Source organism: Protomyctophum bolini, assembly GCF_963924005.1.
Source record: "Protomyctophum bolini genome assembly, chromosome: 6".
Classification (NCBI taxonomy): domain Eukaryota; kingdom Metazoa; phylum Chordata; class Actinopteri; order Myctophiformes; family Myctophidae; genus Protomyctophum; species Protomyctophum bolini.
In genome coordinates this window covers 49,412,933-49,425,645 of record NC_137867.1, presented here as the reverse complement: position 1 = coordinate 49,425,645, position 12,713 = coordinate 49,412,933, and the positions used below count along the sequence as shown (strand labels likewise).

The window sequence follows — 12,713 nt, the reverse complement described above, 5'->3', positions numbered from 1 at the left end:
AGTATAGAGGGTTTAAGTATGGAGGGTTTAAGTATAGAGGGTTTAAGTGGTACGAGATATGCAGCTCGACAAAAGCGAACAGATGACAATTCCCACGATAAATTAGATTCTGATTAGATGTGATTGTTGTGTGGGTTTTTTGTTTTTTTTTGTAATCTCGATAAACGATCATAATAAATATTATCGCCCCCATCCCTATAATCTCCTCACGGAAATGAAGGCGAGTTGTTATTTTAACCATGTACTCGTCCCTATTCCTGCACCCCGGCTGTCGTAACAGGCGAACATTAGAGAAATAGACGCTGCTGTGAGCTTGTGTGTGCATGTGTGCTATTTCCACTATTGTGACAAAGTATGTACTTAGGGGCGTAAGTGGTTAAGATAAAGTCACTACTGTAATGTCAGGATCCAAAGCATAGCTTCTGTAAGCCTTTTACATTCCCGTCATGTCTACTAAGTGTACTTGGCATTGGCAATACATACATATAGCACATACATATATACACACCAGACATCACTTTCTAGACCTTTTCAAGCATCAATCAAGTTTTTGTTGTCTCATTTTCATCTCAACAATACCCCCAAAAATAATATAATAGTATTTCTTATTTAAAAAAAAAAAAAAACAAGCAAAAAATATATATATATTCATAGTAAGCTAATTAATACCTTGACATGGCGTTTACATTAATAAACAACATTGGTTGGGAAGTGCCGACGACCCTCACAGTTTTGTCATAATGATAATAATAATAATAATAACGCTACATGTATGGGAAAGGCTCCGTCGACGTTCATCGCCTTTAATATTTGTTTGTGTTTCAAGTAAAAATGTGTGGCTGTCGCGCGGAAACCTCATATGTCAACCATTAACGTTTTGTTTTTTTCTTAATTTGTTTCCCAGTGAATTAAGGCCCTACTTTGTCATACTACAAAATATGTGAGCTTCGACCGTAGATCGATGAGTTTTGCTACTTTAAAAAAAAGTAGTATTAATTCAAAGACAAAGTTTTATAAATATTGACCCAATGAAAGGTTTTAACAACAGCTTGTGACTAAACAACTACATTGGATACGTTGGAACACACAAAAAAGCAGTGTTTTGGACATGCAGGGTTTCCAGCTGACAGCGGCCAGGTGTAGCTGGTCAATGTCACAGAGGACGCCTGTGTTGTCCAGGTGTAGCTGGTCAATGTCACAGAGCGGCCAGGTGTAGCTGGTCAATGTCACAGAGCGGCCATTTGTGTGTTCTTTTTTTTTCTTCATAAATTAACACCCGCCCTGATCTCACTGCAGTGTCACACGAAAGCTTCTAAAGTATAGCAGATCTGCACGCTCGAAACGTGCCATGGAGCCACGCGTTTTGCGCTAGCAGACCTGCTATAGATCTGATATATACATACATAATAGTGTTTTAATCCTGAAAACAGATTGGGACATACTTTGAGGTTTCCACCCAACAGAGACGATATGTTTAGCTTATTCTAGACCACGAGCAGAAAGATGATGACACCACGATATCTCTAAGTATTACAAACATTGACGTGGCAAAATATATTATACATACATTATAATACAAACTACACTCATGTAAGCCCATGTGTTTTTTTCCCGTTTTTTTTTCCTTCTTTTGTTTTTACAGTAGTCATATTTATTTACACCACATTGCATAAAAATTAAAAGATTTAGAAATGTACAGATGCTAAGCCAGAGGAATGTGAATACAACTCCGTTACCTGCTAAAGGACACCTTCTGTTGCCCATAATAACTCCTTCTCTAAATATATGATCACATATTACCTCCCTAAGGCCCCGTCACTAAATATATGATCACATATTACCTCCCAAAGGCCCCGTCACTAAATATATGATCACATATCACCTCCCTAAGGCCCCGTCACTAAATATATGATCACATATTACCTCCCTAAGGCCCGTCACTAAATATATGATCACATATTACCTCCCTAAGGCCCCGTCACTAAATATATGATCATATATTAACTCTTCTAAGGCCCCGTCACTAAATATATGATCATATATTAACTCTTCTAAGGCCCCGTCACTAAATATATGATCATATATTAACTCTTCTAAGACCCCGTCACTAAATATATGATCATATATTAACTCTTCTAAGGCCCCGTCACTAAATATATGATCATATATTAACTCTTTTAAGGCCCCGTCACTAAATATATGATCACATATTAACTCTTCTAAGGCCCCGTCACTAAATATATGATTGTGTTCTAAGCGAGAAGCATCACAGGACAATTAAATGCCGTTCTTTCTGTGTGACCCACTGACCCAAAATCGCGCACACACACACACACACACACACACACACACACACACACACACACACACACACACACACACACACACACACACACACACACACACACACACACACACACACACACACACTATGCTAACGCGCAGCCAACACATGCTCTGTCCGACATCCAAACTTCGGAAAGGGAGGCGATATAAGGAATTAAATGGCCGATCTGATGGTGAACGTATGAAGCTGCCATTTCTTTCGTCTCGGACATTATTTTGAATTTTGGAAAGTCTAAATCTAATGAAAGTGCGTATAATATATATAATAATGACACTGACGGATGGCAGGTTTTTAACTCATTTAATTTGTTAACGTCACTATAAGAACAAACTAGTAAACCCATTGAGACCTGAGGCCAGCTTCCACAAAATGTCTTCCGAATCCTGACCAGTGGTTCTCAAACTATTTCATCTCAAGGAGCCCCAGAATTATCTGTAATTGGCCGCGGACCCCCCGCCCCACGCCCCCGCCCCCCAGAAGCAAAGATTTGAGTTAAAAACGTTCCATGTGAAAGAATATAATAATTCACACATCGTCAGGATTTTTTTATTTTTAAATAGCAGATCTTCAAGCTCGAGTGCAGCGGTACACGCAGCTTGTACATCTGATATTTTTCCAACAGTCCTAAAGTTTAAAATAACGGGTTAAAGGGACACTTCACCCTTTTTGCAAAAAAATATATGTTAATGACGTTTAGGAGCTTTAGAACACTTTCCTGGGGGTCTTTATGTGTGTAATATGTGGTTTTAGATATTTTAGATTGTAGCAGTGAGCCTGTTGTGTCTGATGTCATGGACACTGGGCTCACTTCCTTCCTGGACTACATGTTGTCTCAGTAAGACAGCTCTCCCCCCTATCCACAAGGAGGAGCAGTGCACCAAATAATTATGGGAATTGTAGTCCAGGAAGGTAGTGAGACCACGGGATCGGAACGGGACATCGCTATAGTTAAACCCATTCTGACCTGAGATCAGATTCATACGAGGTTTCCACTGGACACACACTGGTCTGATTAACCCATTCTGACCCGAGATCAGATTCTAAAAGATGTCAGTCGTTCTTCGATTTTTCAAAAATAGCAGACCTACAAGCTCGTAGCGCGCCACTCGGTGGCACGCTATGAGCTTGTAGATCTGCTATTTTTCAATAGCTAAAGCATAACATGACGCTAACACCATGAATGGGTTCCCGTTCAGAATGGGTTAAACCCCCAGAGCCATCGAGGGAACCAATGGACCCGTAAAGGAGTCACATTTGGACCCCTGAAGGTCCCCGGACCAGGAGTGGGAGAACCAACCTGACAACCACACCAATCAAATGGCCTCGGGAAGCAACCTGGAACTCAGGGAACCAATAGGAAAGCACCCCGATACTCAAGGGGAACCAATAAGACGAAGAAATGAGACAAATTGTTGGCAGCATTCTGCTCCGTCCACGTTTACAGAGACATGCTCGTAGTTTCAGAAGAAACACAGTGTGCGCGCACACACACACACACACACACACACGTACGCACACACACACACGTACGCACACACGCACACACACACACGCACACACACACACACACACACACGCACACACACACACACACACACACGACCTCTATCCCTGTTATCGAACACAGCTTCGCCGGTACTCAAACAAAAGAAGGCATGATGGACGAAAAAGAAGAAGAAAAAAAAAACGTTCTAAAACAATATGGACCAATTGGCTGCTTATTGAAAGTCTCTCCCTTCACTTCTTGCCGAGGGAAGTGCGTGGCGACGGTTCCTTCCCCTGCTTGGACCCGCCGCCGCCGCCGCCAGAGTCCCTGTCGGAGGCGCTAGCGGCGCCGTCCCGCGCGCTAGCAGAAGACACCGGGGCGCCGCCGCTCCTCCACGCCGTCTCTCTCCTGGAGGCGTGCCTTTGCGCGGCGGCGGCGGTGGCGGCGGCGGTGGCGGCGGCGGCGGTGGCGGCGGCGGTGGCGGCGGCGCCCGGAGGCTCCACACCGCCGTCTTTTCTCCTCCTCTCCGGCTGCTCCTTGTTGCGCGCGGACGAGGAGGAGGACTGTTTCTCGGCTGGCCTCGAATCGGGCGCGCCGCCGCCGATCGGCTCGCTGCTGCTGCCGCCGCGCCCCCCGCTTTTGCCCGGCTTGGCGCCCTCGGACCTGAGGCCGTCTCTGAACGGCGCCTTGCCCGGCGGCGTGTGTGCTTCTCGTTTTGCGGCGGTGGTGGCGGTCGACGGAGGCGGGGCAGGCCGAGGGGGAGTGTCCGGCGCCTCTCTCTGGGCTCTGGGCTGCCGCGGAGGAGCGGGCGTAGAAAGCGCCAGGAGGACCGGCGAATGTTGTTTGGGTTGTCTGGGCTCTGCGCTGTGCCCTTTGACCCCCGGAGCCAGCGCCTCTTTAGCGTGTCCTCTCGCCGTCTCCAGACCGTGTCCCCTCGCCGTCTCCAGACCGTGTCCCCTCGCCGTCTCCAGACCGTGTCCCCTCGCCGTCTCCAGACCGTGTCCAGCTACGGTTTTGGGAGGCGACGTCTTTTGCTTGGGTTCGGCGTTTTCTTTCTCCACGTTGTTGTTGTTGTTGTTGTGCGCTGGAGCTACTGCGGCGACGCTCGGTGGGCTTTCCCCCCGTCGCTGGGTGTCTGCCGCGTTTCGCTTGGCGAGAGGAGACGTTTTTTTCAGGTTCATGTCAGGGACAGGGCCATTGACGGGGCCAGTGATCGGGCCAGTGATCGGGCCAGTGATCGGGCCAGTGACAGGGACAGGGCCAGTGACGGGGCCAGCGACGGGGCCAGTGATCGGGCCAGTGACAGGGACAGGGCCAGTGACGGGGCCAGTGATCGGGCCAGTGATCGGGCCAGTGATCGGGCCAGTGACAGGGCCAGTGATCGGGCCAGCGATCGGGCCAGTGATCGGGTCAGCGACGGGGCCAGTGACGGGGCCAGTGACGGGGCCAGTGATCGGGCCAGTGACCGGGCCAGTGACGGGGCCAGTGATCGGGCCAGTGACCGGGCCAGTGACAGGGCCAGTGACCGGGCCAGTGACCGGGCCACATTGCAGCGAGCGTTCTCTCAGGACCTGCGTAGACGAAGCTGGTTCTTCAGAGAGTGTGGAATCCACACCGCTGCCCTGGACCACGGGGGGGACGGGGACGACGACGGCGGGGAGGATTCTGACCTCGGACGGCGTCTCGGTGTCCGCTTCATTCGTCCCCGCAGTGAGCGGCGGAGGCGTTTTCCCGTCGGCTTTCAAGACATCTCCGTGGCTCGCCAACGGCACCGTTTGGTCGCTGATCCCTGGAGCCGCTGCAGGCCGCGCTGCAGGCCGCGCTGCAGGCCGCGCTGCAGGAGGCCGCGCTGCAGGCCGCGCTGCAGGCCGCGCCGTCTGTCCTGCTGGAGAGGCCGCTGCGCTGGACGCCGAGCGGTCTGCCTCCTCGGGAGGTTTCAGACGTGCTTTTTCAAGCGGACAGCCCGTCGTCGGCGTCGACGGGAACCGCTCGGGCTCGGCGGGGTTAATAATGCCGGTGGGAGGAGCCAAGCCATCGGTGGGAGGAGCCAAGCCGTCGCCGACGACGACAACGGCGTCGTTTAGTTTAAGACTCTGCGATGAGACGCGTTTGACCGTCGTGTTCTCCGTCCCTTTGGAAGAGGAAACGTGGCTCAGCTCCGGTTTTGTGCTAACTGGTGCGTTTCCCGACGTCCCGGAGGCGACGCTTCGCATCGGGCTGGACGTGTAGATTTCTTTGGAATAGACGCTGGTCGTAGCGCTGGCCTCCTTCACGGCAGGTCTGGTGGCGGGCTGTGGTACTGCACTACGGTCTCTGTTCTTCAGGGGGGTTTCGGGTCTGGTGGCGGGCTGTGGTACTGCACTACGGTCTCTGTTCTTCAGGGGGGTTTCGGGTCTGGTGGCGGGCTGTGGTACTGCACTACGGTCTCTGTTCTTCAGGGGGGTTTCGGGTCTGGTGGCGGGCTGTGGTACTGCACTACGGTCTCTGTTCTTCAGGGGGGTTTCGGGTCTGGTGGCGGGCTGTGGTACTGCACTACGGTCTCTGTTCTTCAGGGGGGTTTCGGGTCTGGTGGCGGGCTGTGGTACTGCACTACGGTCTCTGTTCTTCAGGGGGGTTTCGGGTCTGGTGGCGGGCTGTGGTACTGCACTACGGTCTCTGTTCTTCAGGGGGGTTTCCGAGCAGTGCCGTGGCACTGATCCGCACGACTCGCTCTCCTCCTCCCCGGAACCGGTGCCGCTAGTAGAAACCCGCCGTTGGCCGCGAGGAGAAGGGAACAGAACCTGCTGCTTGGAGAGATGATGAGGGTCTTCTAAAACGTAACGTACGCACACGACGGCACCGCCGCCGCCGCTGCTTCCTGTCGTACTCGAGGTCGGCGTGGTGGTGGACATGTCTATGTCGCCACGCCAAGGCGTCCCCGACGCAGCAGCGTCGACGCTTTGCGCGGCCGCGGCTGCGTGGGACCCGGTGGTCTCGGGCTCGGCTGCGTGGGACCCGGTCGTCTCGGCCGCGGCCGCGTGGGACCCGGTGGTCTCGGGCTCGGCGGCGGACGTCTCAGAGCGGTGCGGCGCAGTGACGCGACGCGGCCCCGCGCTCTCGGGCGCCTCGTCCTCCTGGTCCTCGTTGCTCACCTCGCGTATGGACGGCGTTTTGCCGCACGACGAAAAGTGGGAGGAGCCGTGGCGGACGCTGCCGCCGCCGCCCCCGCGGTGCTCCGGCGGAGGGTTCTGCGCCTTGACGCCGCTCCAGGTGCTCTCCGCTTTGCCGAAGCCGAAGGCCTCCTCTGCCTTGTTGTTGTTGTTGGGCGGCGAGGCCTTGGCGAGACGCTCCTCCGGCGGAGGTTCGTCTCCTCCTCCTCCTCCGTCGCTACATCTCGACTCCGGGTGCCTCGGCTGCTCCTCGGAGGAGGCCACGCCCCCACCGCCGCTGTTCGGAGACGAGCCGGAGGGGGAGGGGCAGCCCGGGCTGGGCGCGGCGGCGCCCAATAGGAGGCTCTTCTTGGCGTGTCTCAGGTGCGGCGGGGGCGGGGGGCGGGGGGGGCTGGACGCTGCGGTGGGACTCTGCAGCCACGCGGGGGGAGGAGGAGGAAGGAGGAGGAGGGGGGGGGGGAGACTCTGCGTCGTCGTCCGCCAGCCTGGACGCCAGACAGCCGACCGTCTTGGAGAGCCGCGGAGGTCCCGACAGCAGGCCGATGTCCAGCGTCCCCTCCAGGGGCTTGAGGGACGACGACGCCAGGCGGTGCCCGCCCCCCCCGCCGCCCCCCGTACCCGCCGCCTCGGAGCACGAGGTCTTCCGGAGGGAGGGGCTCATCTCTGCCGAGGCCGAGATGAACTGCAGCTTCTCCACGGCGCTCTCTCCTCTCGCCGAGAACATCTTGGGAGCGCCGCCGCCGGCGGCCGCCAGGTCTTCGGAGGACATGGGCGGGTCCAGCTGGAGACTCTTGGACCTGGGGGGCGGAGTCAGAAAGGCAGGGGTAAGCGTTATTAGATTCCAGTTGTTGCCCCGCCCCCTATCTCATGTCAGGTCATAAGTGTCAAGAAGCATGGAATACGGATGTGTATATTACAGGAAACTCCCGGTTAGACTTTCCAACAAACTTCCGGTAAACTCACGAATTGTACCATCACACCTGTATATTACCGTATATTACTGTACTGTATATGTACCATCACACCTGTATATTACCGTATATTACTGTACTGTATATGTACCATCACACCTGTATATTACCGTATATTACTGTACTGTATATGTACCATCACACCTGTATATTACCGTATATTACTGTACTGTATATGTACCATCACACCTGTATATTACCGTATATTACTGTACTGTATATGTACCATCACACCTGTATATTACCGTATATTACTGTACTGTATATGTACCATCACACCTGTATATTACCGTATATTACTGTACTGTATATGTACCATCACACCTGTATATTACCGTATATTACTGTACTGTATATGTACCATCACACCTGTATATTACCGTATATTACTGTACTGTATATGTACCATCACACCTGTATATTACCGTATATTACTGTACTGTATATGTACCATCACACCTGTATATTACCGTATATTACTGTACTGTATATGTACCATCACACCTGTATATTACCGTATATTACTGTACTGTATATGTACCATCACACCTGTATATTACCGTATATTACTGTACTGTATATGTACCATCACACCTGTATATTACCGTATATTACTGTACTGTATATGTACCATCACACCTGTATATTACCGTATATTACTGTACTGTATATGTACCATCACACCTGTATATTACCGTATATTACTGTACTGTATATGTACCATCACACCTGTATATTACCGTATATTACTGTACTGTATATGTACCATCACACCTGTATATTACCGTATATTACTGTACTGTATATGTACCATCACACCTGTATATTACCGTATATTACTGTACTGTATATGTACCATCACACCTGTATATTACCGTATATTACTGTACTGTATATGTACCATCACACCTGTATATTACCGTATATTACTGTACTGTATATGTACCATCACACCTGTATATTACCGTATATTACTGTACTGTATATGTACCATCACACCTGTATATTACCGTATATTACTGTACTGTATATGTACCATCACACCTGTATATTACCGTATATTACTGTACTGTATATGTACCATCACACCTGTATATTACCGTATATTACTGTACTGTATATGTACCATCACACCTGTATATTACCGTATATTACTGTACTGTATATGCCCGCTAAACTAAAAATAAAATACAGTGCCCATCATTGCCTGTTACCTCCTCTGCGTCACGCAGTTTGTCTTTGTTAACTCATTCACCTGCCAATGACGTGAAACATGTCCTAACTCTGCTTCCACTAGATGGCGCTATTAGCTAACCTATGATCAACCTTGCCCTAGCCTCGGTCAACAACCTTACTCATCTGCGAAGAGACAAGCCTGGTCACAACCTAAGACAGAGAGAAAAGCCTGGTCACAACCTAAGACAGAGAGAAAAGCCTGGTCACAACCTAAGACAGAGAGAAAAGCCTGGTCACAACCTAAGACAGAGAGAAAAGCCTGGTCACAACCTAAGACAGAGAGAAAAGCCTGGTCACAACCTAAGACAGAGAGAAAAGCCTGGTCACAACCTAAGACAGAGAGAAAAGCCTGGTCACAACCTAAGACAGAGAGAAAAGCCTGGTCACAACCTAAGACAGAGAGAAAAGCCTGGTCACAACCTAAGACAGAGAGAAAAGCCTGGTCACAACCTAAGACAGAGAGAAAAGCCTGGTCACAACCTAAGACAGAGAGAAAAGCCTGGTCACAACCTAAGACAGAGAGAGCCTCCAACATTACACCTAGCTACAAGTTAAAGCATTTATTTCATATTTACATGTCTTCTGTGGTCTCTAACATTACACCTATAGCTACATGTTTAAGCATTTATTTCATATTTACATGTCTTCTGTGGTCTCTAACATTACACCTAGCTACAAGTTTAAGCATTTATTTCATATTTACATGTCTTCTGTGGTCTCTAACATTACACATATAGCTACATGTTTAAGCATTTATTTCATATTTACATGTCAATTTCAGCTCTTATTTCAGACATGCTCTAGTATGTGAAGAGTGTGCCTGTGCTATTAACTCATTTTGAAATAAATAAATAATAATAATTCTCCTCTGGTGAAAAGCTGGAATTTGCGCGATGGCAGGCTCTCAGTCAAATCTGGTCACATATATAAAAAAAGGAATGAAAAGAAAAGGTAAGTTAAGTAAACCTGGAGCCGAAGTGGAGGCCGTCGTGTTTCCCGCCCGTGGGGGACATGCGGCACACGCCCCCCTCCTCCCTCTCCTCGAAGGACAGCCTCTTCCGGGCAAACAACTCCACGTTGGGCGACTTGAAGTCCAGCCTGTCCGCTTTGAGCCCGCCCCCCTCCTTCCCCGCTCTGTAGGAGGGCGGCGAGGCCGCCGCTAGCTGCTGGCGGTCCGGGTGGTGAGATGCTAGCTGGCGGTCCGCGTGGTGAGATGCTAGCTGGCGGTCCGCGTGGTGAGATGCTAGCTGGCGGTCCGCGTGGTGCGATGCTAGCTGGCGGTCCCGCGTGGTGAGATGCTAGCTGGCGGTCCGGGTGGTGCGATGCTAGCTGGCGGTCCGGGTGGAGCGATGCTAGCTGGCGGTCCGGGTGGTGAGATGCTAGCTGGCGGTCCGCGTGGTGAGATGCTAGCTGGCGGTCCGCGTGGTGAGATGCTAGCTGGCGGTCCGCGTGGTGAGATGCTAGCTGGCGGTCCGCGTGGTGAGATGCTAGCTGGCGGTCCGCGTGGTGAGATGCTACCTGGCGGTCCGCGTGGTGAGATGCTAGCTGGCGGTCCGGGTGGAGCGATGCTAGCTGGCGGTCCGGGTGGAGCGATGCTAGCTGGCGGTCCGGGTGGAGCGATGCTAGCTGGCGGTCCGCGTGGTGAGATGCTAGCTGGCGGTCCGCGTGGAGCGCGGGGCACAGCAGTGGAGGACCCTTGCCGTCGCCAACACGGGCACGCCTCAGCGAGACCCTCGCAGGCCTGGCGCGTGTTGAGCTTCTTGTAGAGCACGTCTTGAGAACATGAAACAAAGGCAGGACAACGGCGGCGGTGTTAATTTCAACGTGTTCGCCACAGACGTAAACCAAATTAATGACTTAAATATAAATCCACTGAATATATACTGACGATTTCATCAGCAAATGCAGAGATTAAAACAAATAATTAAATTAAATAACATAATGGTTAAAATATAACTACAACCTGATGCCACACAGATGCTTTCCCGGTTTGAAAGTGTTAAAGGGATTGTGACATTTAAAAAATATCTTCTTATTTTTGTATCTATTTTTTAGGTTTTCTGAGATTAATTGCACCAAAAAAGACAGATGACAGTGAGATGATATTAATCTATTCAGACAGATGACAGTGAGATGATATTAATCTATTCAGACAGATGACAGTGAGATGATATTAATCTATTCAGACAGATGACAGTGAGATGATATTAATCTATTCAGACAGATGACAGTGAGATGATATTAATCTATTCAGACAGATGACAGTGAGATGATATTAATCTATTCAGACAGATGACAGTGAGATGATATTAATCTATTCAGACAGATGACAGTGAGATGACAGATGACAGTGAGATGATATTAATCTATTCAGACAGATGACAGTGAGATGATATTAATCTATTCAGACAGATGACAGTGAGATGATATTAATCTATTCAGACAGATGACAGTGAGATGATATTAATCTATTCAGACAGATGACAGTGAGATGATATTAATCTATTCAGACAGATGACAGTGAGATGATATTAATCTATTCAGACAGATGACAGTGAGATGATATTAATCTATTCAGACAGATGACAGTGAGATGATATTAATCTATTCAGACAGATGACAGTGAGATGATATTAATCTATTCAGACAGATGACAGTGAGATGATATTAATCTATTCAGACAGATGACAGTGAGATGATATTAATCTATTCAGACAGATGACAGTGAGATGATATTAATCTATTCAGACAGATGACAGTGAGATGATATTAATCTATTCAGACAGATGACAGTGAGATGATATTAATCTATTCAGACAGACAGCTTCTAAACTAAACACCAACCTTGGTAGGAGGGAGTCAGCTTCTCCTCGGACTGGACGCGCTTGAGGAGCGGCGAGCGTGGCGGCTCGGCGCTCTTGGGGCGCACCATGTGACGCACGATGCTGGGAGGCGAGTGGCCCACCACCACGGCCGGGGGGGTCATCTGGGACGGGAGAGAGAGAGAGAGAGAGAGAGAGAGAGAGAGAGGTCGTTTTATCGTTTTGAACGAAATGATGAAAACCATAACGTTGAAAAAAGTAAAAACTTTTTCGGTAACTGAGCCAAATAAAAAAAATCACACACGTGTGAACTGAGTGGTGCAATTCCCCCCCCCCCCCCCCCTCTCTCTCTCTCTCATTAGAGACACAGCACTACCCCTCTCTCTGTTTCTGGCGCCCCCTACTGGTATAAATAAGTCACATACTCGTGCTCATTCAGGTACACAAACAAACAGGTGCACGGACATTGCTGGTTGTAGGAGTGGTTGCACCACTCAAAAAACTAGAATAAAAACAAAACGATAAACGACGACTACGTGAAACTATATTTTGTGTTTACAGAACCATAACTAAAAGGAACTGAAATGACGGGTGCAAAATGCCCCATAATGTACGTAAGCTTTTAGTCGCTGTCGGCGCCACCATGTGGCACCTAGTGGTCTGTGACGTCACTTCTTTACAATCTGACGAATAACCGAAAGC

General features: G+C 49.8%; 1 protein-coding gene across 1 annotated transcript in view; it reads right to left on the bottom strand.

The window, feature by feature from the left end:
* Positions 1–4,084: 4,084 nt before the first annotated feature.
* LOC308317083 (uncharacterized protein) overlaps positions 4,085–12,713 on the bottom strand; it is a gene marked incomplete at its 3' end in the record, with an annotated part of 110,115 nt that continues 101,486 nt past the window's right edge. The window contains exons 30-36 of the mRNA XM_080765874.1: positions 12,571–12,580; positions 12,034–12,175; positions 10,708–10,962; positions 10,156–10,459; positions 7,447–7,779; positions 4,332–7,391; positions 4,085–4,193 (exon numbers count right to left, since the gene is read on the bottom strand). Coding sequence (XP_080622000.1) covers positions 4,085–4,193; positions 4,332–7,391; positions 7,447–7,779; positions 10,156–10,459; positions 10,708–10,962; positions 12,034–12,175; positions 12,571–12,580 — 4,213 coding nt within the window. The remainder of the gene's footprint in view (positions 4,194–4,331; positions 7,392–7,446; positions 7,780–10,155; positions 10,460–10,707; positions 10,963–12,033; positions 12,176–12,570; positions 12,581–12,713) is intronic.